The 21,422-nt window shown below is 37.1% G+C and overlaps 2 protein-coding genes across 4 annotated transcripts in view; both read right to left on the reverse strand.

Annotated features, from left to right (window-relative positions):
• Positions 1 to 2,841, reverse strand: part of LOC107690205 (RNA-binding protein 26-like) — a 16,177-nt gene extending 13,336 nt beyond the window's left edge. Inside the window, exons 1-6 of one of the 3 annotated variants that reach the window (XM_016488463.1) lie at positions 2,632 to 2,841; positions 2,448 to 2,543; positions 2,006 to 2,124; positions 1,630 to 1,766; positions 990 to 1,081; positions 657 to 868 (exon numbers count right to left, since the gene is read on the reverse strand). In XM_016488463.1, coding sequence (XP_016343949.1) covers positions 657 to 868; positions 990 to 1,081; positions 1,630 to 1,766; positions 2,006 to 2,124; positions 2,448 to 2,506 — 619 coding nt within the window. In that variant the 5' untranslated portion in view covers positions 2,507 to 2,543; positions 2,632 to 2,841. Of the gene's footprint in view, positions 1 to 656; positions 869 to 989; positions 1,082 to 1,629; positions 1,767 to 2,005; positions 2,125 to 2,447 lie in introns of all 3 variants that reach the window. The other 2 variants (XM_016488462.1, XM_016488464.1) reach the window with 2 other exon arrangements.
• Positions 2,842 to 3,433: 592 nt separating this feature from the next.
• LOC107690207 (neurobeachin-like protein 1) overlaps positions 3,434 to 21,422 on the reverse strand; it is a gene marked incomplete at its 5' end in the record, with an annotated part of 21,695 nt that continues 3,706 nt past the window's right edge. Inside the window, 23 exons of the mRNA XM_016488466.1 lie at positions 3,434 to 5,658; positions 8,110 to 8,245; positions 9,547 to 9,695; positions 9,787 to 9,948; positions 10,170 to 10,286; positions 11,773 to 11,867; positions 12,051 to 12,223; positions 12,329 to 12,438; positions 13,412 to 13,501; positions 13,581 to 13,697; positions 13,831 to 13,928; positions 14,011 to 14,128; positions 14,450 to 14,559; positions 15,827 to 15,957; positions 17,152 to 17,292; positions 18,508 to 18,632; positions 18,745 to 18,840; positions 18,925 to 19,026; positions 19,384 to 19,517; positions 19,602 to 19,750; positions 20,542 to 20,665; positions 20,763 to 20,887; positions 21,090 to 21,247. Coding sequence (XP_016343952.1) covers positions 5,557 to 5,658; positions 8,110 to 8,245; positions 9,547 to 9,695; positions 9,787 to 9,948; positions 10,170 to 10,286; positions 11,773 to 11,867; positions 12,051 to 12,223; positions 12,329 to 12,438; positions 13,412 to 13,501; positions 13,581 to 13,697; positions 13,831 to 13,928; positions 14,011 to 14,128; positions 14,450 to 14,559; positions 15,827 to 15,957; positions 17,152 to 17,292; positions 18,508 to 18,632; positions 18,745 to 18,840; positions 18,925 to 19,026; positions 19,384 to 19,517; positions 19,602 to 19,750; positions 20,542 to 20,665; positions 20,763 to 20,887; positions 21,090 to 21,247 — 2,862 coding nt within the window. The remainder of the gene's footprint in view (positions 5,659 to 8,109; positions 8,246 to 9,546; positions 9,696 to 9,786; positions 9,949 to 10,169; positions 10,287 to 11,772; positions 11,868 to 12,050; positions 12,224 to 12,328; positions 12,439 to 13,411; positions 13,502 to 13,580; positions 13,698 to 13,830; positions 13,929 to 14,010; positions 14,129 to 14,449; positions 14,560 to 15,826; positions 15,958 to 17,151; positions 17,293 to 18,507; positions 18,633 to 18,744; positions 18,841 to 18,924; positions 19,027 to 19,383; positions 19,518 to 19,601; positions 19,751 to 20,541; positions 20,666 to 20,762; positions 20,888 to 21,089; positions 21,248 to 21,422) is intronic.

Consider the following 21,422-nt stretch of genomic DNA (forward strand, 5'->3'; position numbering starts at 1 on the left):
GCATCAATTCTGCATGTTATGTAAGACTCTTGCTCGCTCTCGCTCGCTCTCGCTCTTTGCACGTGTAAGAGAAAGCGACGGCGAGTCGTGCGAAATACACAAACACAGGTGCGCTGCGCATCCATTCAAATGAACTGAAAAATATCACAGATCGCTTGACGGAGAGTGAAACTCTGAAGTGCTCAGTCAGAGTGTTCTGTGAGTGAAAATATATCTGTGCTAAACTTATACTCAGCCTATAACTCACACACTGGCGAGTAAAATCTGAGAATTTATTAGCCATTGGCTAATATTAGACATCATTTAGTCGCCCAGAGTGAAGATTTAGTCACATATGCGAGTGATTTACTCGCAATGTAGAGGGTTGGCAGACTTGTTGAATATGAGAGACTTCTTTCAAAAACCTTTTAAAAATCTTACATTCTTCAAACTTTTTTTTTTACTTATACATGTAAGAACTAAAACTACTGGTTTTGGCTCAAGCATTTTAGACAGAAATATTCCATGCAGTCTCTATTAATATGAGTTACAAAATATAAGCACTTACATAAATCTGTTTTAGACAAAGCATAGCAAAAAGTATTTCATTTCAACTACACGCATAAAAATTCAAATATGAGAATAAACCTAATCACTAAAGTAAAGTGACGCCTCACCTCTGCTTCTAGAGCGACTGCGTGTGCGAGATCGGCTGCGGTCCCGCTCTCTGTCCCGGTCACGAGTGCGGTCCTTACTCCAGCTGCGACTACGACTGCGACTGCGTTCTCTCCTGCGGTTATAACGTTCCCTGTACGAGTCCCTTCTGGGAGGGTTACGGTCATACTCTCGCTTCCTGGAACGGTCATCTTTCTTGTGGTCGTCTACTCTCCTGTAATTTAATTGGAATAGAAGAGAAAATATGAGGATAGTTAACAAGGTGGCTTAAGAGATGTGTGTATGTGGCATTTTGGGAAAGTTAAATCGTATGTAATATTTAATGTTATTCTCACCTGCTGTCTCGGCTGTATCTGGAGCTAGACGGAGGACTGTGGTTTATTCTCCTGGAGAATTTCTTTTCTCGATCCTCATCTCGGCTGGGCTGCTTATGCAAAACCGACCACAGAAATCAATACCATCAAGCACAAAAGAAATTTCACAACGTACACTACCGCTTAAAAGTTTGGGGTCTGTAATAATGATCTTCTGTTCAGCAAGGCTGCATTTATTTGATCAAAAACAGTAAAAATATTAATATTGTAAAGTATTATTAAGATTAAAAATAACTGTTTTGCATTTATTCTTGTGATGCAAAGCTGAATTTTCAGCATCATTACTCCAGTCTTCAGTGTCACATGATCTTCAGAAATCATTCTAATACGCTGCTCTGCTGCTCAAGAAACATATCTTATTATCATGTTGTAAACAGTTATGCTGCTTGACAATTTGTGTTTCTTTGATGAAAAGAAATTTCAAAAGAACAGTAACTTTCTTATTTTAGCATTATAAATGTCTTTAGTGTCACTTTTGATCAATTTAAAGTGCACTTGCTGAATAAGAGTATTAATTTCTTTATTAATACGGACCTCACATTTTTCAAAGGTAGTGTAGGATTATTCAAAAGGTTGATCTTATGTGATTGTTTTGTGTTACCTCCTCTCTCTTAGTTTCATCTTTCTCTGTGCGCTGGTGAGTTTCAGTTCTGCTTGCAGAAGTCGGCTGCTCTGGTTGAGGTAGGTAACTCTTTGCGTTCACAGCTTCAAAAAGTTTGTCCACAAATATCTGCGTTTCTGCAAGCAAAAGCAAATGAATGTAGATGCATGTGCATATATGATTGTATTGTCACTCTTTCAGAACTGAATCTCTGAAGCTGTCTTGGAAGCAACATGGAATTGAAGCGGCTGTTATGCAAATCATGTCTAAAAACGAATGACAACCACCTTGATATGATCCTACTAGTTAGTGACCTTCATCTGGTTTGAGCAAAAGAACTGCATATATTCAGATCATTAATAGAGTTGAATTATACCTTTCTGAAGAAATACATCCAACTGGTCAATGCACAGTGCTTTCAACTCCTTCTCGGATTTATCTTTCTTCACCAAAGCAACCACATATTTCGCAAGAGCAGAAGGGTCAGCATCACATCTGCAGGACAGACATATACACTTCAGTTACATTAAACCCCAATGATGACATAAAGACGCTTATTTGACAACCTACAACATCTTTACAGCAAGTTTAGAGCATCTGTATAATAGATACAACTTACAATTGCTGGTAACTCGTGATTACTAGGATAACCAAGTGCAAGCATTATAGTCAATAGAATGTAAAACCAATATACAAAAAGAGCAAAAGCATTTGACAATAATAAAGTCATATAAAACTAAAGTCACTGACATTCAGGGAGATTTGAATCATTTTGCTAGCATCATTTAGTTATCATTTTCAGCAGCAGCATCACTTACATGGGTTCAAGAGTCTTCGAGAGCCACGTCTTCAAGGCATCGAGGTTTTCAATGATCATTTTTCAGAGGAGGGCTGTTTGTTCTGCAGTTATGCCCCTGTGAGAGTGACCAACAACAGTGAGTTTACAGTCTGCGACGTAACGTAGAGTGTTTGTACTGTCAGGCCTCAATCACTCTCACTCACTCGCCGCCCTCATAAACTCCGACTGGAATATCACATCTAGTTGTACACCAGCCAGGGAAGACAGCCGGTAACGGGAAGCTTAGATGCGGTCTTTACTTTAGGAGTTATCTGGGATGGTTTCTGTGCGCATGTGAACGAACTGTCCGCCACACTTTCAGCGCTTTCTTACTTTTCGAGAAATGGCGACTGTTTTCTCTCGCGGGCAAATCTCGCGAGTCCGCCGCCGCACACAGTCACTTCCAGAGAGTTTCTTAAAGGGGACGCTGCGGTGTGAAGGCAGCATCATCATCATCACATTTTACAAAACAGATACTATATGAAAAAGTATGTTTTATTTAAAAAAAATAATTCAACTTTTGAGTTATTTGAATATATTTATTACATTGGCTCGAAATATATATTCACAAATAACAAAACTGAGCAATACTAACACACTATTTGCCTATTAGTTTATTTTATAATATAATTAGTCTATTTTTTTATGACATATGCCCTTGTAGTGTTCTAATGTTCTTTATTAATTTTACTATTGTCTGTAATTTTACAAAATACAAATAAATACTTCATATCATGGATTTGTATCAGACATGGTTCCGTTTCACACTAAAATACATTTGTCATATATTTTAATTAAAATAAATCTAATGATGCACACAGAAGCATACACTGACTCCTAAATAAAATGATTCATGATAGTGTAAATATTCACTATGATTAATTTTTATGTTATAACATTACACAATCAATAATATTTTTATGGAATTATTTAATTGACACACAACTTAAAATAAACACGTCACTGTGACTTTTCGACAGGGCTTTAATGATAAATTTTCACATATAACAAAGCAGTTTCTCTGTACAGATCAAGGAGACATTTAAAACAATCTCTTACAATTTGTCGTACCTGGAAAGTGCAAAAAAATACAATTCATAAACAGAAATCAAATTCATGCTGTACATTTCATACTGGATTCATAAATAAGCACAGATATACACACACATCCATTAGTGACGACTAAATCAAAAGCAGCTCAGTAAATCACAGGACTGCTGAAGTTTGTCTGGTTCCCGCAGAAATCGTGGCTGTCCACAGGGGTCACGAAAGGTCATGCTGTAGAGTTCAGATCATGGAGACTAATTTGCATGACGACGGAATAAAAAAGGCACTCCATTCATTTAATTAAAGGAAGAGAAACACATATACATACAAACAGACATGTGAATAAAATCAGCCACCTCTGGGATTTACATTACATTAACAGTCTAAAAAAATAGAATAAATGCAAAGAAATCAAAGCATTAATTTAGATCTCTTGGTATAACTTATTTCCAAAGCAACCAGCAGATGCATGAACATAAATGAACATAACTCATCCCGATTCAGACTTCAAATCTAAACTTCCGCACCATAGCAAACTAAAGCACATATATGGAAGAACATACAACACACAAAACTATATGAACATCCTGATAAAGACATCTGCATTTTGGTATTAGTATCTTCATTAACGTCTTCATATCGCTTATAAGTTTCCAAACAACCATCCTTTAGTAAAGGAATGAATGTTGTCACTCTAAGACATTAGTGTAAGAAAATGAGACACAAACTAAACCCTTACAAAAATACAATGGTAATTATAGTTTCCACCACAATACCAGTTATTATCACTATACTACGTCTAGTAATTTAGTACTAACAAATGCAAAAAGCTTTTTTCTCACACTTGTGACTATAATAAAGGTATTTTGCTGGAAACTATGATCACTATGGTACATTCTTGTAAAGGAAACGCATACATCTCCAGCCTACGGTCAAGAAATAAAAACTGCATAAGCAGAATTCAGATTTCAATCAGTAACTGAATTCTCTAGAAGGCCTGGATGCTTACCTGCATAGTAAACGAAGACTGCATGGCTTAGAAATATAAAAGAGGAGGGGAAACAGCGTCTCACCTGACTTATGCTGCATTGGTTCTAGCTGTCCCGCGGTACACAAGTACCTCCTCTCTATGTAGTGCTCGGTTTGGATACTAGGAAGACTGCGGAGCAGCGATTAGCCAGTGGAATGCTTCAGAGGGACGAACTGTATTGCATACTGTCGTGTCTCACAAAGCCCTTCGAAACTTCTCCCCCTTTGTATTTGTAGTGTTTCAGATGTAACAAATCTATAAACCAAACTAGAATGGTAGAATGGTTATAAAACTATTTGCATGTACATCCACGACAAAATGAAATCTTGCATTCTTCATTGAAATAACTGCATCACAATTCAAGTAATGAATGACAACATTCAACAGTTACGCACAATAAAAATCAGCGTTCGCACCCTACAGATGTCAGTTTTGCTATAAAATGTGTTGGTCTGTTGGAACAGAATACGTCATGCGTATTATACTGGTGTACAATATCATCCACTTTTCGAGGTCTGTGCAAGAGCAAGACTGTGCAAATAAATAATGCCTGTGTCCACTAATAAAACAACCTATGAAATATGACAAGGCCACTAAAGAAACAAATAACTGGACACATACTCAACACACATGTGAAGGTAGACATGACAAAAACATGTTGTAATGATGCTGATGATGATGTTGATAACAGTGTGTTAATGATGATTAACTAAATGGGCGTGGCACATGTGGTGGAAAACGACAGAGAGGGCGGAGTCAGGAGGGTCAACATTAGGGTTTTCACAGAATTCAGACACATGTAGTTAGATGGTGCCTGCACCAGTCCAACTACACGAGGGAACACGCATCCGTTTGGCTCAACACACACACAGATTTGCATACAGGTGCTAAAAAGTCCTTCATATTGTTTCAGCAAGAGGAGAGAGCCATCCTCCCATCTGAAACGATGGATTTGGGTGATTGACAGGGCAGGTGGCCAATCAGGCAGGAGGGCTGTGATTTAGGGGCGGGGTCAGGGTTGCTCTTGGGTGTGATACTCGGTTTCCCCAGACGAGATCTGAGTGAGACGCTTACTGGAGCCCCAGAGTTTCCTTGTAATCTGGCCAGAACGCATCTGAGGAACGGAGAGGAGAGGGAAGTGAAGGATAAAAGTAAAGAGGAGGTGAACAGAGGGGGAAAAAAAGATGATTGATGAGTGCATGTGAGATCATCTGTGTTGGATTCATTTTGAGGTTAGTGCAAAATCAAAATGTGCATTTCAAGTGAAGTAACTCAAAAAAGAAGATGAGATAAGAAAATGATAACACCGCCCTGCATTATATTTGCTGAATGAAAGACGTGCTTCTCACTAATTGGGCTGCTGATTCCAAAAATAGTGCCCGTTTTGCTTAAAGGTGTGGTAAGCGATTTTTCAAAAACGCTTTAGAAAACTGATTCGGGCCGACTAGCAAAACAAACTTGTAGCCAATCAGCAGTAAGGGGCGTGTCTACTCATGATGTGGAGGAGAGTAGGGGCGTGTTTGTTTTGGTGATTTCAAATGTCAACATTGGCTACCAGAAATCGCTTACCCCACCTTTAAGCACGTCACTTTTCTCAAAAAATATGATGTGAAAAATATGAAGATCATTTTGACAACCATTTGTAAGGTGAAGAGGTCTTGTATTATCCCTTAAAAATGCTACAAAGACATAATAATATCTTCCTGTGAACCAGGTTATGACTATCTGTTAAATTTCCAGCCAATTTTTACATGTATGAATGATTCTGAAGACATTATTTTATGCCTAATCCTGATTTCAAGGTAAATGCAAACATGAGCCAGATGTTTTCTGCTACATCTGTGGGTGTTATACTATATCCAAAAAGCAAAAGAAAAGTACACATTTTGTGAAAAAAGCTTATTTTGTAAAGTTCTTTGACATTAAATGGAGTATTATGTTAAATGAAACATTTTGAATACATGTTTTGTCATTAAATCCGAAAACTTTTGACACTTGACTGAGCGCTATTTTTGGTAATGCATTCTTATTTTGTGGAAGAACTGTACATGATGGAAAGTTGTTATTGATATTTTTGAACTCAGCATAATCCAGTCACATAATATTCCTTTTTTTGCAAATCAAGATGCAGGGCTGTGTAATTGTATGTACTGACTGTGTGTATTCAAACCCTTTAAGTCTGAACTGATATAATTTTATGTCAGAAACATACTCTACACAAACATACAAAACACAGATGCTTGGAAGAATGCATTGTAAGCTCGTGGTCCCGTTGCACAAATGTGCGACAGATTGAAATCGGCAAACTGAGTCAGTGTTTTCCATTCTTCCATCTGAGGCAGAGACTACGTTCATCTTAACTAATCTCAGAACTCAAGGGGGCGATATAGTTCACATCAAACAATGTGCGATAATTTAAGGAATTAGCTACATTATAGCACCCCTTGTGGCAATGTGGTGAATGAAAAAATAATGAGTAAATGTATCGCAATATACTGGTACTGACAATAATCATGATATTTTAAAAATGAAATACTGATATAATATCAATAGCATCGGTTACTTCACATTTTGCAAAACACTGATGTGTAAAATTGAGTTTGCGTAGCTAGAAGCGTGTTCACATTCTCATGTAGAGTATTTTTCAGGCTGTATTTTCCATTTAAGTTCATCTAATATAGAAACCCAAATGTTGCTATACAAGCTAGTGATATTTAAGAAAAAATCCTTGAGAACGCTTTGCACTGTTTGGAATATTCAAAAATAGCTTCAGTGTATGGCATGAATACCTGTGCATTCTGTGCAAAAACTTGTTTTTTTTTTGTTAACCAAAAAAAAAAAGAAAAACCATCAAAACCCTTCTCTAATGATTTCACAGTATTACAATTATTGTAGAATGAGTGTGACACCACGAGTTTATTTTATTCTATTACTATCATTATTATTCTATCGTTATATCGTATTATTACTAGCATTGTTAGTAGTATCATGAGGGTTTGGTTTGGTTAGGTTACAACTCCAACTGCTAAGAGAAAACTGAAACCAACAGCAAACTTATTTAAAAACATTTACACTTCACACAATCACCACTGATTACACAACAGATGCTCAAGATAAAAATCCTTGGCAACAGTTTCAATGCATTGTTATGTCATTACTATGCTCATGATGAGTGTACTGTTTATGTTTACATTATTGATCAATTGATTGATTGACTGATAGTTTGGGGACAAAATTGATAAAAAAGTGTCCTCAGAAGTTAGCTAAATCTGATAATACCACTTTGGGCTTCTCTTCAAAAGTGTGTTTTTTTTTTAAGTCTATTCTTTTAGGGGAAGAGTTATGGTTTTGGGTTGGGATAGTCCCCACTTAGATAGCTAGGTAAACGTGTGAACTTTATGTATCTGAACTTGACTTGTATGTATTTCTCTCAGATGATGTCGGGGCTGAACGTATTCTGGTCTCTGAGATGCAGCAGGCGTGCGGGCGATCGCACACGCAGCGTGTGCATGAGAGGCGAGCCCTCCATCCTCTGGGTGATGTAGTTCCTGAAGGAGTTTTTTACCTCGGCGGGTTTCCCAACGCCCACCACGATCAGCTTGCCGTCATCGAGGCCCACCAGAACGTGAGACTGCTCCTTGGTCACTGACACGCACCGGATGGACACCCGCATCGCCATCGGCGACACACACAGAGCCAGGCTGCCATGGTAACCAAGAGAGAGGGCGTGTTAGGATCAAGCTCAAGGAACAGACATTCTTACAATCTGACCCAAGAAGATATTTTGAAGAATGACCAAACAGTTTGACTTCCATAGTATTTTTTTCCCATTACCAACATTCTTCAAAGTATCGTCGTTTGTGTTCAGCAGACGAAAGAAAGTCATAGAGGTTTGAGGGTGAGTAAATACAATAGAGTTGAACTATCCTTTAATAAAGTGCAACAGGCAGGTTCTGGAAGTAAAAGTCTCAATGATTGTTTTTAAATGCTAGCTTAAACTATTAAAGACAGACCTCCTGGAAACTGTGAGGTTGTTAATCAATGGTACATGCTTTCGTTAAGGCCATCAGCCCACATTATTTCAACTTATTTTTTAAATAATTGTGTTTAACAGTGGAATTCCTGGTGAGATTCCAATTCTGCAAAGAAACCTTCACCTATCAGAATCACAACAAACAAATTGCATCAAAACTCACAAAAATCAGTATATTAGAATGATTTCTGAAGGATCATGTGACACTGAAGACTGGAGTAATGATGCTGAAAATTCAGCTTTGCATCACTGGAATAAATTACATTTTAAAATATATTCTAATAGAAATTTATTTTAAATTGTAATAATATTTCACAATATTATTGTTTTTACTGCATTTTGATCAAATAAATGCAGCTTTGATGAGCAGAAGAGACTAAAAACATTAAAAAACCATTGTTTCCAAACTTTTGATAAGTACTGTAGGTATGTATATATATATATATATATGTTTTGCAATAAATATAAAATATATTGTTTGTGTATATGTAATCAAAAGAAGCCTATGAATCACTGTAAATCATGCTTTAATCATACTTAAACAACTATATATTATGCAATAAATAAATCAGATTCTTTCAATATTTAATCAGTAGTTTTTACATTAGATTAATTGATTCCCCTCATAGCTGGTTGGTTTAGTTCATGGCGTAAAGCATTTAAATGAAGACTATTTTAAAATCCCAACAGGAGTAATTCATGGAAAAAAACACTTCCGGAACCAAAGCAGCTGGGAAAAATTGGTACTGCTGCAATATCTATAGTATTCTGGTTTCTAGATATGACTCATATTAGTCATTCACAGTTACCTCAGTGCATGCGTGTTCTTTTAAAGATTTCATCAGTCACCAGTAACACATTGTAATAATGACACTCAAGAGCCACTTCTTAGAATTTAACTGCTGAAACTATTGCTTCGATGCGTGTTAAAATATGAAAAAAGCAGCAGATTATGGTTTACAGGTTTACCTGTACAGATCTCTGACAGACAGGAACCCCTGCTCGCTGCCAATGACCACATGTTCTCCTGAAACACACATGTCTGTCACCTGCTCCTTCAGAGGTGCGCTGCACAGGTGCTTCCCATTCACAGAGTACAGGTGCAGGGCATTCTTATCCTGAACACACACAACACAACACAAAGAGGCTCGGTTTACAAAGGCACAGAAATGTGTGTGGAGAAGAGGAACTGAACTGTGTGTTTGATACCTTCAGTGTGGCTTTGCCCTCTATACAGGTGTGCACCACTAGATGTCTCTCCCAGGACACAGCCAGGCGCATGATGGACACGGGCAGAGAGCTATCACACGGCGGCCGCAGAGAGCGCATGTACTGACCCCTCCGAACAGTGTGAATGATCACCGTCCCATCCTGTGACACACACACAAACTGCTATTTACATTTTACTCCCTTAAAATCCACCCAGTTCAACCATCTTTGACCTCTTTAAAAATTCGTTATGTAAATGAGCTACACTATGATTGGCTAACCTTTTCGTATTTGAAATAAGGCACAATGCCAGTTGCTGAATACCGAACAAGTGTGAGTAGTAGACAGTGTTTTTGAGTGATTTTGAGAGAGGTGACTCTCACCCGTGATCCAGAAACCGCCATGTCCAGCTCTGTACTGATAGACACACTCACAACTTCATCTGTGTGTCCGTACAATACCTGCACTGGCTTATGGGACAGACCGACTGGAGCACCTCCCTACAAAAACAGAACAAGTTTAAACTCCAACACTGTATTAGAAATAAAAACTTTATATGAGTAGAGAATAAAAACTTTATTCATTATATTATTTAAAGGTGCAGTAGGAGATCTTTGAAAATGCTAACTTTAGCCTGATAGCACTGAAAGCGAACGTCCCACCCTCCCTGCAAATCGCCGTCCAAAGCCACGCCTCCTGAACGCACGAATGCGAACAGATCAGAAAACCAGAGACAACATTACTACAATACGTTATGTGTCATTCACCGGTGAGAAAACCTTTTAGTACAGTTAGTAACAGTACTACAATACCAGGAAGGAAGGTCAGGTTGTTGATGTTTGCCTGCCATTCTCGCTCTGCATAGCGTACGTGAACGCGCTGATGACGTATCCTGTCTGCACGAACCGGGTGAGCAGAGGTATGCGAATACATATGTTGACAGGCAGGTAGGAAATTTCAGAGCGTTTTGATTGGACGAACATTTCTTGATCCTACGCCTTCCACAAAATATTATATAAATACAGATAAATACATTTACACCATTTAACTTAATGATTGCTATCAACCAGCATAACAAAAAAATTTTCTGAAGACAATCACCTATTGCACCTTTAACAAGTGATGAGGTAGTTTTAAAAAAAAAACAAAAAAACATACCAATTAAAACTAAATTCCTAAGAATGTTAAATTAAGGAAGAAACTTCTGAAATATTTCTTGTAAAATTCCCAGCTTATTATAAGAAATATCCACTCAAACTATTATTTAAAATTCATCCATATGTTAAATTAATTATGCTATTTTAACAAAAAAAAAAAAAAACTAATGCAATCTCTAGCTTTAAATTGTAAATTTTATTCTTAATGCAAATGAATGAGTCATCGAATATACATACCGAAACTTTGGGGTCAGTAAGATTTTTATTTATTTATTTTTTTTGCATTACATTGGTCAAATGTGACATTTATTATGTTACCAAAGATTTATATTTCAAATAAATGCTGTTCTTTTGAATTTTTAATTCAAAGAATCCTGAAAATCACAGTTTCTACAAAAATATGAAGCAGCACAACTGTTTTAAACATTGATAATAATCAGCAAATCAGCATATTAGAATGATTTCTGAAGGATCGTGTGACACTGAAGACTGGAGTAATGATGCTGAAAATTCAGCTTTGATCACAGGAATAAATTACATCTTAAAATATATTTAAATAAAAAAACAGTTATTTTAAATTGCAATAACATTTCATAATATTACTGTTTTACTGTATTAAATAAATGCAGCCTTAGTGAGCATATGACACTTCTTTCAAAAACATTTTTAACAGTATCTCTAACATCATTTTTTGAACAGTAGTGTATCATTATATTCAATAAACACATGATTAAGACAATAAAATACTTCATATTTAGGAATGAACCTTCTATAGGAAGTCATTTGAAGACGACTGATCATGTGGCTTTTCCAAGAGAACAGAACATACCTGCTGTAGCACCTGCCACACCATACAGGTGGTGTCTCTAGAGCCAGAGATCAGGTGAATCCCAAAGTGATCTGTGGCCAGGCACGTTACGATGTCTGCCGGGACAGAAAAAAAAAATGCACGCACACACACACAAATATCCAAAGTTAGCAGGTTTGTTTCCTGCAATTCAAGGTTAAAGTTAGAACATACAGTACAATCTGGATGTGCCTATTCAAGAGAAAGTATGAAGGGGAAAAAAACAGCAGAGGAAGGTCAAGAGAAGCAGTTTCCAGTACCCATGTGGTGGATGTGCTGCCCCACTGTTTTGCCCTTTACGAGAGACGTCACTCTCAGGCTGTTGTCCCAGTGGCCTCCACTGAAGAGCAACTTCCCGTCATGAGACACAACAAACAGGCGAGCTGTGACTTCAACCCCTGGAGAGAACGGCCCTGCTAGACACCTCTGAGTCCTACAGAGAGAGAGTGTGCTTGCTGATGTGTTGGTTATTGCCACAAGTGCAGGGCAGCTACAGTACAAACAGGACGTGAGGACGTTAACCGTCAGAGAGACTCACTTTACACCGGCTACGGTGGGGTCTTTGATGAAGGTGAAATAGTTGGATATGTTCTTGTTGTAGGGCAGCCAGCCATGAGTTCCCATCAAGCAGTTCTGGCTCAGCGTTACCTTGATAACCCAAAAACACATTATTTATGAGGGTATCAAAGATTTCATAACCAAAACTTCAGAGGGCATTAAAGACAATGTGGAATGGCATGTGTATTTGTTATGCATTTATTTATAATTTAAGTCTATCACTGTAAAAAAAATTAACTCTGTTAGGGTGATCATAAAATTATTTGAGTCAAAATAATTTTATTTATATAAATATTATTATTTTATATTTATATATTTCATTACACTGTGCACTTAATAATTGTGCACATTAAGACCAGTGTCATAAGAAAAAAAAAAGAAGAAAAATAAGAAAAGAAAGAAAAAAAAACTTTGTAATGCATTTATTTATAATTTAAGTCACGCTATTACTGTAAATATAAACTCTGTTAGGGTGATCATAAAATTATTTGAGTCAAAATTATTTTATTTATATAAATATTCTTCTATATTTATATATTTCATTACACTGTGCACTTAATAATTGTGCACATTAAGACCAATGTCATAAGAAAAAAAAAAGAAGAAAAAAAACTATGTCAGGGTGATCAGAACCTAATTATTACATGGCTGCTTATAAAAAAAAAATCCAATAAATAATTTTTTTTTTATTTATTTAAAGATTTGAGTCAAATTATTATATACATTTATATAAATATTATTATTTTTTATTTAAATAAAAAAAAAGGAGAGAGATCAGGACCCTGACCCTGACAGTATTACTATCACTTATCATATGGCTGATTACTAAATAAATAAAAAAACTCAATTTTATTTATTCTTTTAAAATTATCTAATGTTTTTTTTTTATATTTATCTAAATATTATTTTATATAATTTTATCGCAATGTACACTGATTGATTGTGCACAATAAGGGACCAGGTACATTAATAAAAAAATTAATAAAATAGGGCCTATTGTAAGATGTATTGTCTGTAATTGTCCTATTGTCTGTAAGACGTAGCTAATCAAGCCCAGACTTACCAGAGTATCTGGACTCCCCTGTGAGATAAATGAATGTGATTGGTTCTTAGGGACAACGGCTTTAACCAGTGGCACATTATCACTGATGCCCTAAAACACAGAGATGAAACTCAATCAGTTCACAGAACAACATCTACACAAACACATAAAGCACTGCTAATTCAGTCACCTCAATGAAGAAGGATTTGAGCTCAGTGAGGTGCTCGAATATGTTGAGAGGACAGGAGTCCAGACGGGTTCTCCTCTTCTCCAGCTCCTCCAGGGAGAGACGCATGGGATGGGGCTCCTAAAAGCAAATGAACACACACACCATCTTATCAAACAACAAATACTCTGTTATGTTTACGTCATCTTATGATCTCTATTTAAGCTTCTTCTAACACCGTCTGTCTGTGTGGAGAAGCATTAGAGTGCCGTACCTTCAGTAACTGGCACGGTGTCTGTCCAAAATTACTGATCATGCCTTCTAGAGCCTTCCTCTCTTTCTCATCTGTGATGGCATCCAGATCAACAGCCCCTAAAACAACCACAGACAATGTGGTAAGACAAGTATGGTAGCAAAGGATATCAGCCACATCATGACTTGTATGTTTAGCTACCTTCATATGTGCAGTAGTAGAAGACATTAAGGGCCTCCACTGCAGCCGGGCCCCTTTGTTTATAGCCGAAGATCAGATCGATCCATTCATGCAGGTGGGCCGACACATACTCGGATTCCTGAGCACAGACAAATATCATCTACATCAACAAAACGGTCACACGATACGCTTCCAAACCTGAGGCCATCAGTCATTATGAGAGGAATCTGCCAGGAGGAGACTGGGAAGCACTCTTGTGCTGTTCTACTTTTGTAACCTTTCACGAAGCCATTTCTCACTGCTTCAGGCTTTAATAGGACAGAAGTGGCGAAGGAATTGAGAAGAAGAACAGAAACAGATACTGAGAGTGGGCTGTATTCAATTACACATCCCTCCCTGGAGGCTCTCTATTGAGGTTAGTGGGGAAGAGCTGTGATGAGGTCATCAGAAATGGGCTCACCAGGGCTTTGCGGTGCTTGTAGATGAAATCCTCGGGGGATTTGGCCCATTTAGGCAGGATGACATCATTTACCCTCTCTTTAGAGATCTGTAAGCGGCCCAGGTCAAATCCTGCAACAGTGAGAGAGAGAATGAGATGATACAATATAGAGGAGTCTGAGTGGAAGGGAATGTTACACTTTGTTGGTTAAAACATGAAGTGCCATTGATTCACATTCGATTTTCAAACTGTTTGAAACAGTGGCTAAGCTATTTATTTCTACTTGAGATTTTGTGAAAATTGCCCATTTAAGGTCATGAGTGTGCCTGCAAAGTTTTGACACAGGTGTGTTTTAGAATAAAAAGTTTTGTGTGCAACATATTGACTCCCCCCATTGGTTTCTATGCAATCTGCCAAAAACTCTGCCAACACTTTGAAAAACAGCAAAGAATCAGGTGAGGAAAAATTGTAGCTTGTTAAACACTAAAATATGAAATACATGAGAACTTGTTTAATTTTAAAACCCAAAGTTTACTCAAAAGACGACTTGTGTTCTGACTTACCAAAGGAAAATTCACAGTTAATTTGTCAAAACTCAAACTCAAAGGATGTTTATGGTTTATGTGTACCCTCAACAAGGGTTTGACAACCAGACAGCAAAAAGCAGAGCAATTTACAAATAGCAATAAATACTACTTACACTAAGCACAAATAATGTTATATAATATTTATACATGCATGTGGTTATTTGCACCTTGTGCAAATAAACCATTATTGGGCCATTAGGCCTCTAATCATTAGGCCACGGGGAAGTCGTGGCCTAATGGTTAGAGAGTCGGACTCGTAACCCCGACTTGTTGCGGGTTCGAGTCTCGTACCGGCAGGGATTGTAGGTGGGAGGAGTGAATGTACAGCGCTCTCTCCCACCTTCAATACCACGACTGAGGTGCCCTTGAGAAAGACCCCCAACTGCTCCCCGGGCGCCGCAGCAAAAAAATGGCTGCCCACTGCTCCGGGTGTGTGTTCACGGTGTGTGTGTGTTCACTGCTGTGTGTGTGCACTTTGGATGGGATAAATGCAGAGCACTAATTCCGAATATGGGTCACCATACTTGGCCACATGTCACGTCACTTTCACTTTCATTACAAGTAGTCTTGACCAAAGAGAGAAACATTTTAAAATATGTGGGTCAAATTAACCCCTAATACAATAGAAGGAACACAACAGAAATTGATGGAAATGATTCAATTTCTCACATATTTTATATTTGTTTGTCTCTGAAAAGCCACAATAGGTGTTGTACCCAGTTTTTTTTTGCCACAACAGGAGAGTTAAAAAGCTTTCTCCTATTCCAGCTTAACTGGCAATACTAGCTCAACTAATCTTTAATTTACTCACCGTTCTGGTTCTCCAAGAACTCTGGGAAGTAAAAGAATTCTGGGATGAGCTCTTTGACATCGTTGGGATTGTCCATGAGGGTTTGCCAGGTAGCAGGAATAGAGTGAAACTGACGGTCGGCACAGTCAAACCTGCCAGACAGTCAGACCAACTTTATTCATATAATGAAAAGGAGTTTTATGAGGATGTGGCAACCCTAAATATATACATCGTAAATCCTCGGAAGTTTTTCATATTTGTATTTTTTATTTTTTTTTAAATGTACACTACCGGTCTAAAGTTTGGGATCAGTAAGACTTGTAATGTTTTTAAAAGAAGTCTCTTATGCTCATCAAGGCTGCATTTATTTGATCAAAAATACAGAAAAAAACAGTAAAATAAATGCTCTTCTTTTTAACTTTTTATTATCAAAGAATCCTGAAAAAAAGTATCACAGGTTCCACAGAAATATTAAGCAGCACAACAGTTTCCAGCACTGATAATAAATCAGCATATTAGAATGATTTCTGAAGGATCATGTGACACTGAAGACTGGAGTAATGATGCTGAAAATTCAGCTTTGATCACAGAAATAAATTAGATTTTAATGTATATTAAAATAGAAAAACGTTATTTTACATCATAATAATATTTCACAATATTACATTTTTTCCTGTATTTTTGATCAAACAAATGCAGCCTTGTTATATTACCTTTGCATCAAAAAAACTAGTTTACGCTAATGCGCCGATGTTTCTTATGCAGTGTCTATAGGAGGGACGGTAAATTTGACATCGTTCTCTCTTCTGACTGCCGGTATCAGTCTCTCTCAATTTTTTTCCTTTTACTGAAAGTCATGAAAACACTATCGTGGAGTGTTTCTTTTGCTATTTGAGCAAATGGGAATGCAAAAAATATATTTGTGGTACTCTCCCATTCACTGCTCTTCAAGTTAACCCAACTATGATAACTTCCGCTTCTGAGAATCCCGGAAATGTGAAAAAGGTCCATTGCCTTTGTTTAAATATCAATCAGTCAAAAGCCAATCATAACAGAGACCATTTATTTGAAGAATTTGTAAAGGCACATTAGCAAAAACAGGCTGTTTAATTCTAAGGGACAGACCGTAAAAACTGTAATAATCCTGTAACGCTACAAAACATCTTAGAATATGAGGTCTTTATATGAATTTCACTTCAGTAACCTTTTCTTTTCAAAGCATGCAAAATAATTTGAGTGAATAATTTTTGAGAACAATTGTGAGTTGGTTGATAAAAAGGGACACAAAAGAAAGTGAGTGAAACCGAATTTTAAGGCAAAAAGACATAAAACCAGACAAGCATTACCTGCCGCTCTGCAGCTGGATGTGCAGGGATGTGAAGGGTTCGACTCGAATGAGGTAATGCATGACTCCAGCGGCGTTCGAGTAGTGCGTGCCGTAGTGGAAACGGTCTATGGTGCCTGTGGGGTCTTCAAAACTCTCATATCTGCAGAATAAGCATCATTTACAATCAGCTGCATTCACTGCCGACACTTCAAAACATTTGCTCTGTTCCTAAACCTAGTGAACTGCTTCACTGTTAAATAGGAAGCTACCTTCTAAGGGAACGCCTCAAAGTGGAACCTCATAAGTGACAGAGAACACCATACAAGACCAGTGTTTAAGTTTTAAAACTAAAATGATTAAAAATGGGCTTTGGTAACTGAAATAAAATAAAATATATCTTAAAATAAAATTTAAAATGTTGCCTTGGCAACGAAATGAAATCATATTAAAATTACTAAAACTGAAATCAAAATAAATGAAAGCTAAATATTTAGTACTAAAAACAACAAAAGCACAAACAAAATTCTTAAACCTTAACATAAAAACAAAAATATAAAATTGAAAACTGAAATCTAAAAAGCTAATCCAAAATATTAATAAAAATTATAATAGTATATAAATAACTTTAAAATAATACATTAAGAGATTTGATGCTCAAAGATGATTCCAACAGTCTGAAGTTAGCATGTGGCCGAGCTAATGACCCAAATACATTTCAAACACAAATAATGGACAAAATAATGTATTTTAATTAGTGATGTCAAACGATTAATCGCGATTAATCGCATCCAAAATAAAAGTTTTTGTTTACATAATATATGTGTGTGTACTGTGTATATTATGTATATATAAATACACACACATGCATGTATATATTTAAGAAAAATGTTACGTTTATAAATTAAATATATTTATATATGATATTATTTATATGAATATAAATATATACACGTAAATACATGTAAATATTTTCAAAATATATGCTGTATGTGTGTGTCTTTATATATACATAATATACACAGTACACACACATATATTATGTAAACAAAAACTTTTATTTTGGATGCGATTAATCGTTTGACAGCACTAATTTTAATCAGAGGTTAATGAAACTTTTCAGTGATGCAGTGATGCACAATGCATTCTGGGATGGTGTTATGTGTGACGGATGAATGCTACCATATTTAGCCAATACAAGGTATTTTATCAAACTGAAATTTCACAGCCTACTATTTGGTAAATCCTTCAGATGACTAAAAATGTTGCCTAGGTGTTGTTATAGTCAACTAAAACTTACTATACTAGCTATACTTTTTTTTCTGAACTGGAATAAAACCAAAAGGACTGAGAGAACGAGACAGAGACAGAAACACACTTCTCTCTGACGGCTTTGGCGTTCCTCTCGTTCAGCACGGCCACAGGTTTAGAGAGATCTCTGAACACCCGCGGATCGGACAGATCCAGCTCCTCGGACGTATAATCCGACAGGATCCAGGGGAACTAAAATCAGCAGAGAAAGTCACATACTGTAAGATCATTCAGGAAGCGAATGAGCGCTGATGTGTGGCCACATTCAAACAGAGCTCAGAGCGGCTGTGTAAGTGTCTCTCACCACAGGATACTGAGCCAGATCGTTATACGTCCGTCCTGCTATGGTGTTCAACTGCATCAGGTAGTCAAAGTTTGAGATCTCCCTGTTCACCCATTTCTGATGACAGAGAGAAGGTAAAGTCAGCCCTGAACCTTCAGTGTTGTACTATATGAAACAGAGATGCTTCATGTGTGCAGTGACCTGTGTGAGTCCAGAGGCTTTGAGCAGCTCCTGCGGTGAGTGAGTGGCATGAAGAGAGAGAGAGCGCAGCAGCAGCATCCGGCTGAACACTTTATTACGCACCTGTCAATCAAACAGAAACAACCAATCATAAGAGACTGAACAAAAGAAGGTGGGAAAGTTACAAAATAACAACGCTCTCATTCACTAACAAATTTTTGTGTGAAATATAGTTGATAAAACAATTTTTGCTACTTGAAATAAAAAAAATATATAAAACAAATAAATAAATGTATTTTATTTCAGCTAGTTGCCAACGCATTCAATTCAATTAATTCCTTCAATTATTAGTGAATGAGACTCAATGAGTGTGTTTACAAAAAACAAATATCAGCTCATTATAAAGCAGTTTTAAGAGTTTGCATGTAGCATTACGTTCATACAGGAAAGAGAAAAAGAAGATGCTGTCAGATTCCTGACCTCCTTCTTGAAGTTCAGGAAGTAGTTGGTCTGGTCGATGAGAAAGATCTCCAGAGCCGAGCGCCGGAGGTTGTACCTGCGCAGGTGAATCTCTCTGATCTGAGACAGAGGCCATTTAAAGTCCTGACCTACACCTGAAAATGAAGATCAGTATCATCTCTATCCTCAAACATATGACCTTCACACTGCTAAATTTCACTGTACCAGTTTTTCCTCACCTTCCTCTTTCTCTGTGCTGCTGTCGTAGAAGTAGATGTGCTGTGTGGTGAGCTCCAGACGACCCGGATAGACGTCAACCACCGTGACCAGCTCACAGTCCTCTGAGATCACCAGCTTCTCCTTCTGACCTGCCTCTTCACAATCAGCCCTAAGAGAACCACAGCGAGTGTGTTTACATGCATTTTTTTTAAAGAAATTAATACTTTTATTCAGTGAAGATGCATTAAATTGATCAAAAGTGGCAGTAAAGAGATTTATAATTTGACAAAAAAATATTTAAAATAAATGCTGCCCTTTTGAACTTTCTATTCATCAAAGAATCCTGAAAAATCATGGTTTACACAAAAATATTAAGCAGCACAACTTTTTCAGCATTGATAATAATCAGAAATGTTACTTGAGCATCAAATCAGCATATTACAATTTCTGAAGGATCACGTTACACTAAAGACTGGAGTAATGATGCTGAAAATTCAGCTTGGATTACAGGAATAAATTACATTTTAAAATATATTCACAAAGAAAACAGTTACTTTAAATTGCAATAATATTTCACAATATTACTGTTTTTAATGTAGTTTTAATAAAAAAAATGCAGCCTTGTTGAGCAAAAGAGACTTCTTTCAAAACAATAAAAAAACTGTACATGGAAATTGATAATGCAAAAAAAAAAAACACCATTTGACATGTTAATGTCAAAATGTAAACATTACTATTATCAAATCTTTTAACTAAAATCTAATCTTTAATGGATAAAACAACATTATTCAAGGCGTTTCAAAGAGTTTACACATCCAGTTATTAAAGGGTTAGTTCACCCAAAAATGAAAATTCTGTCATTAATTACTCACCCTCGTGTTGTTCGAAACCTAAAAGCGTGTTTCTGTATTTAGCTCCAGTGATTGGTTACTGCTCCTGTCCGTTTAAACTGAGACTCACTGATTGGCTGATGCAGGATCCTCCTCCAGGAGCTCCAGTATGTCATCCTCCAGATCACTGACCTTCACCTGTTTCACCGCCTCTAACAACAGCGACTCGGCGTTTACCTGCTGGTGCTGCACACCTGAAGTAACACACACAAAACCAATTATTTCCTATAAATGCCCACCACAAGATTTATAAAAGTTACAAGTGACCATTTTTAAGTGTGTATATCTTACCTAGGTTGTCTCTCAAGGCACTGGCTTCTCTATGGGGATCAAAGTTGTAATTCCGCACCAGTTTGAGTCGCATACGGGAGTAGTTCTCAGCGCTAGAGAGCTTCCAGTGCATGTCCTTCTGCTGCCTGCCAAACACAAACAGCTGCCTTAAACACCACATTAATTAGCACAATTCTCTCTTTTTTAAATTATGTTACATCCTGTCAAAAACACATTTGATTATATTATATGTGATTTACTGGTTATAGTAGATGTATACACCTCCACCTGCACAAACAGTATCCACTCCTGGTCTCAGTGACATTTACAGACAGAAACAACACTCACTTGTCCACCCAGGGTCCTCTCTCACAGAAGAGTCCTCTGCGCGCCGCCCTCCACTGCCTGAGGATGGCGCTGTTCTGCGTGTGGATTTGTTTCAGCATGCTGTTGTACCTCAGGTTCTCCTGACGCCCTCGGCGGCTGAACGGTTCCACAAACTGCTCCTGAGGGTTTTTGATGGAAACGAAAATGTTTTGTGAATTCTACATTAAATTTGAACACTGCTGTAGTCTTCAGTGTCACATGATCCTTCAGAAATCATTCTAATATGTGATCCTGGACCACAAAACCAGTCTTAAGTCGCTGGGGTATATTTGTAGCAATAGCCAAAAAAACATT

The sequence above is a fragment of the Sinocyclocheilus anshuiensis genome, unplaced genomic scaffold (genome assembly GCF_001515605.1).
Source record: "Sinocyclocheilus anshuiensis isolate Anshui unplaced genomic scaffold, SAMN03320099.WGS_v1.1 scaffold1391, whole genome shotgun sequence".
NCBI classification, from domain to species: Eukaryota; Metazoa; Chordata; class Actinopteri; order Cypriniformes; family Cyprinidae; genus Sinocyclocheilus; species Sinocyclocheilus anshuiensis.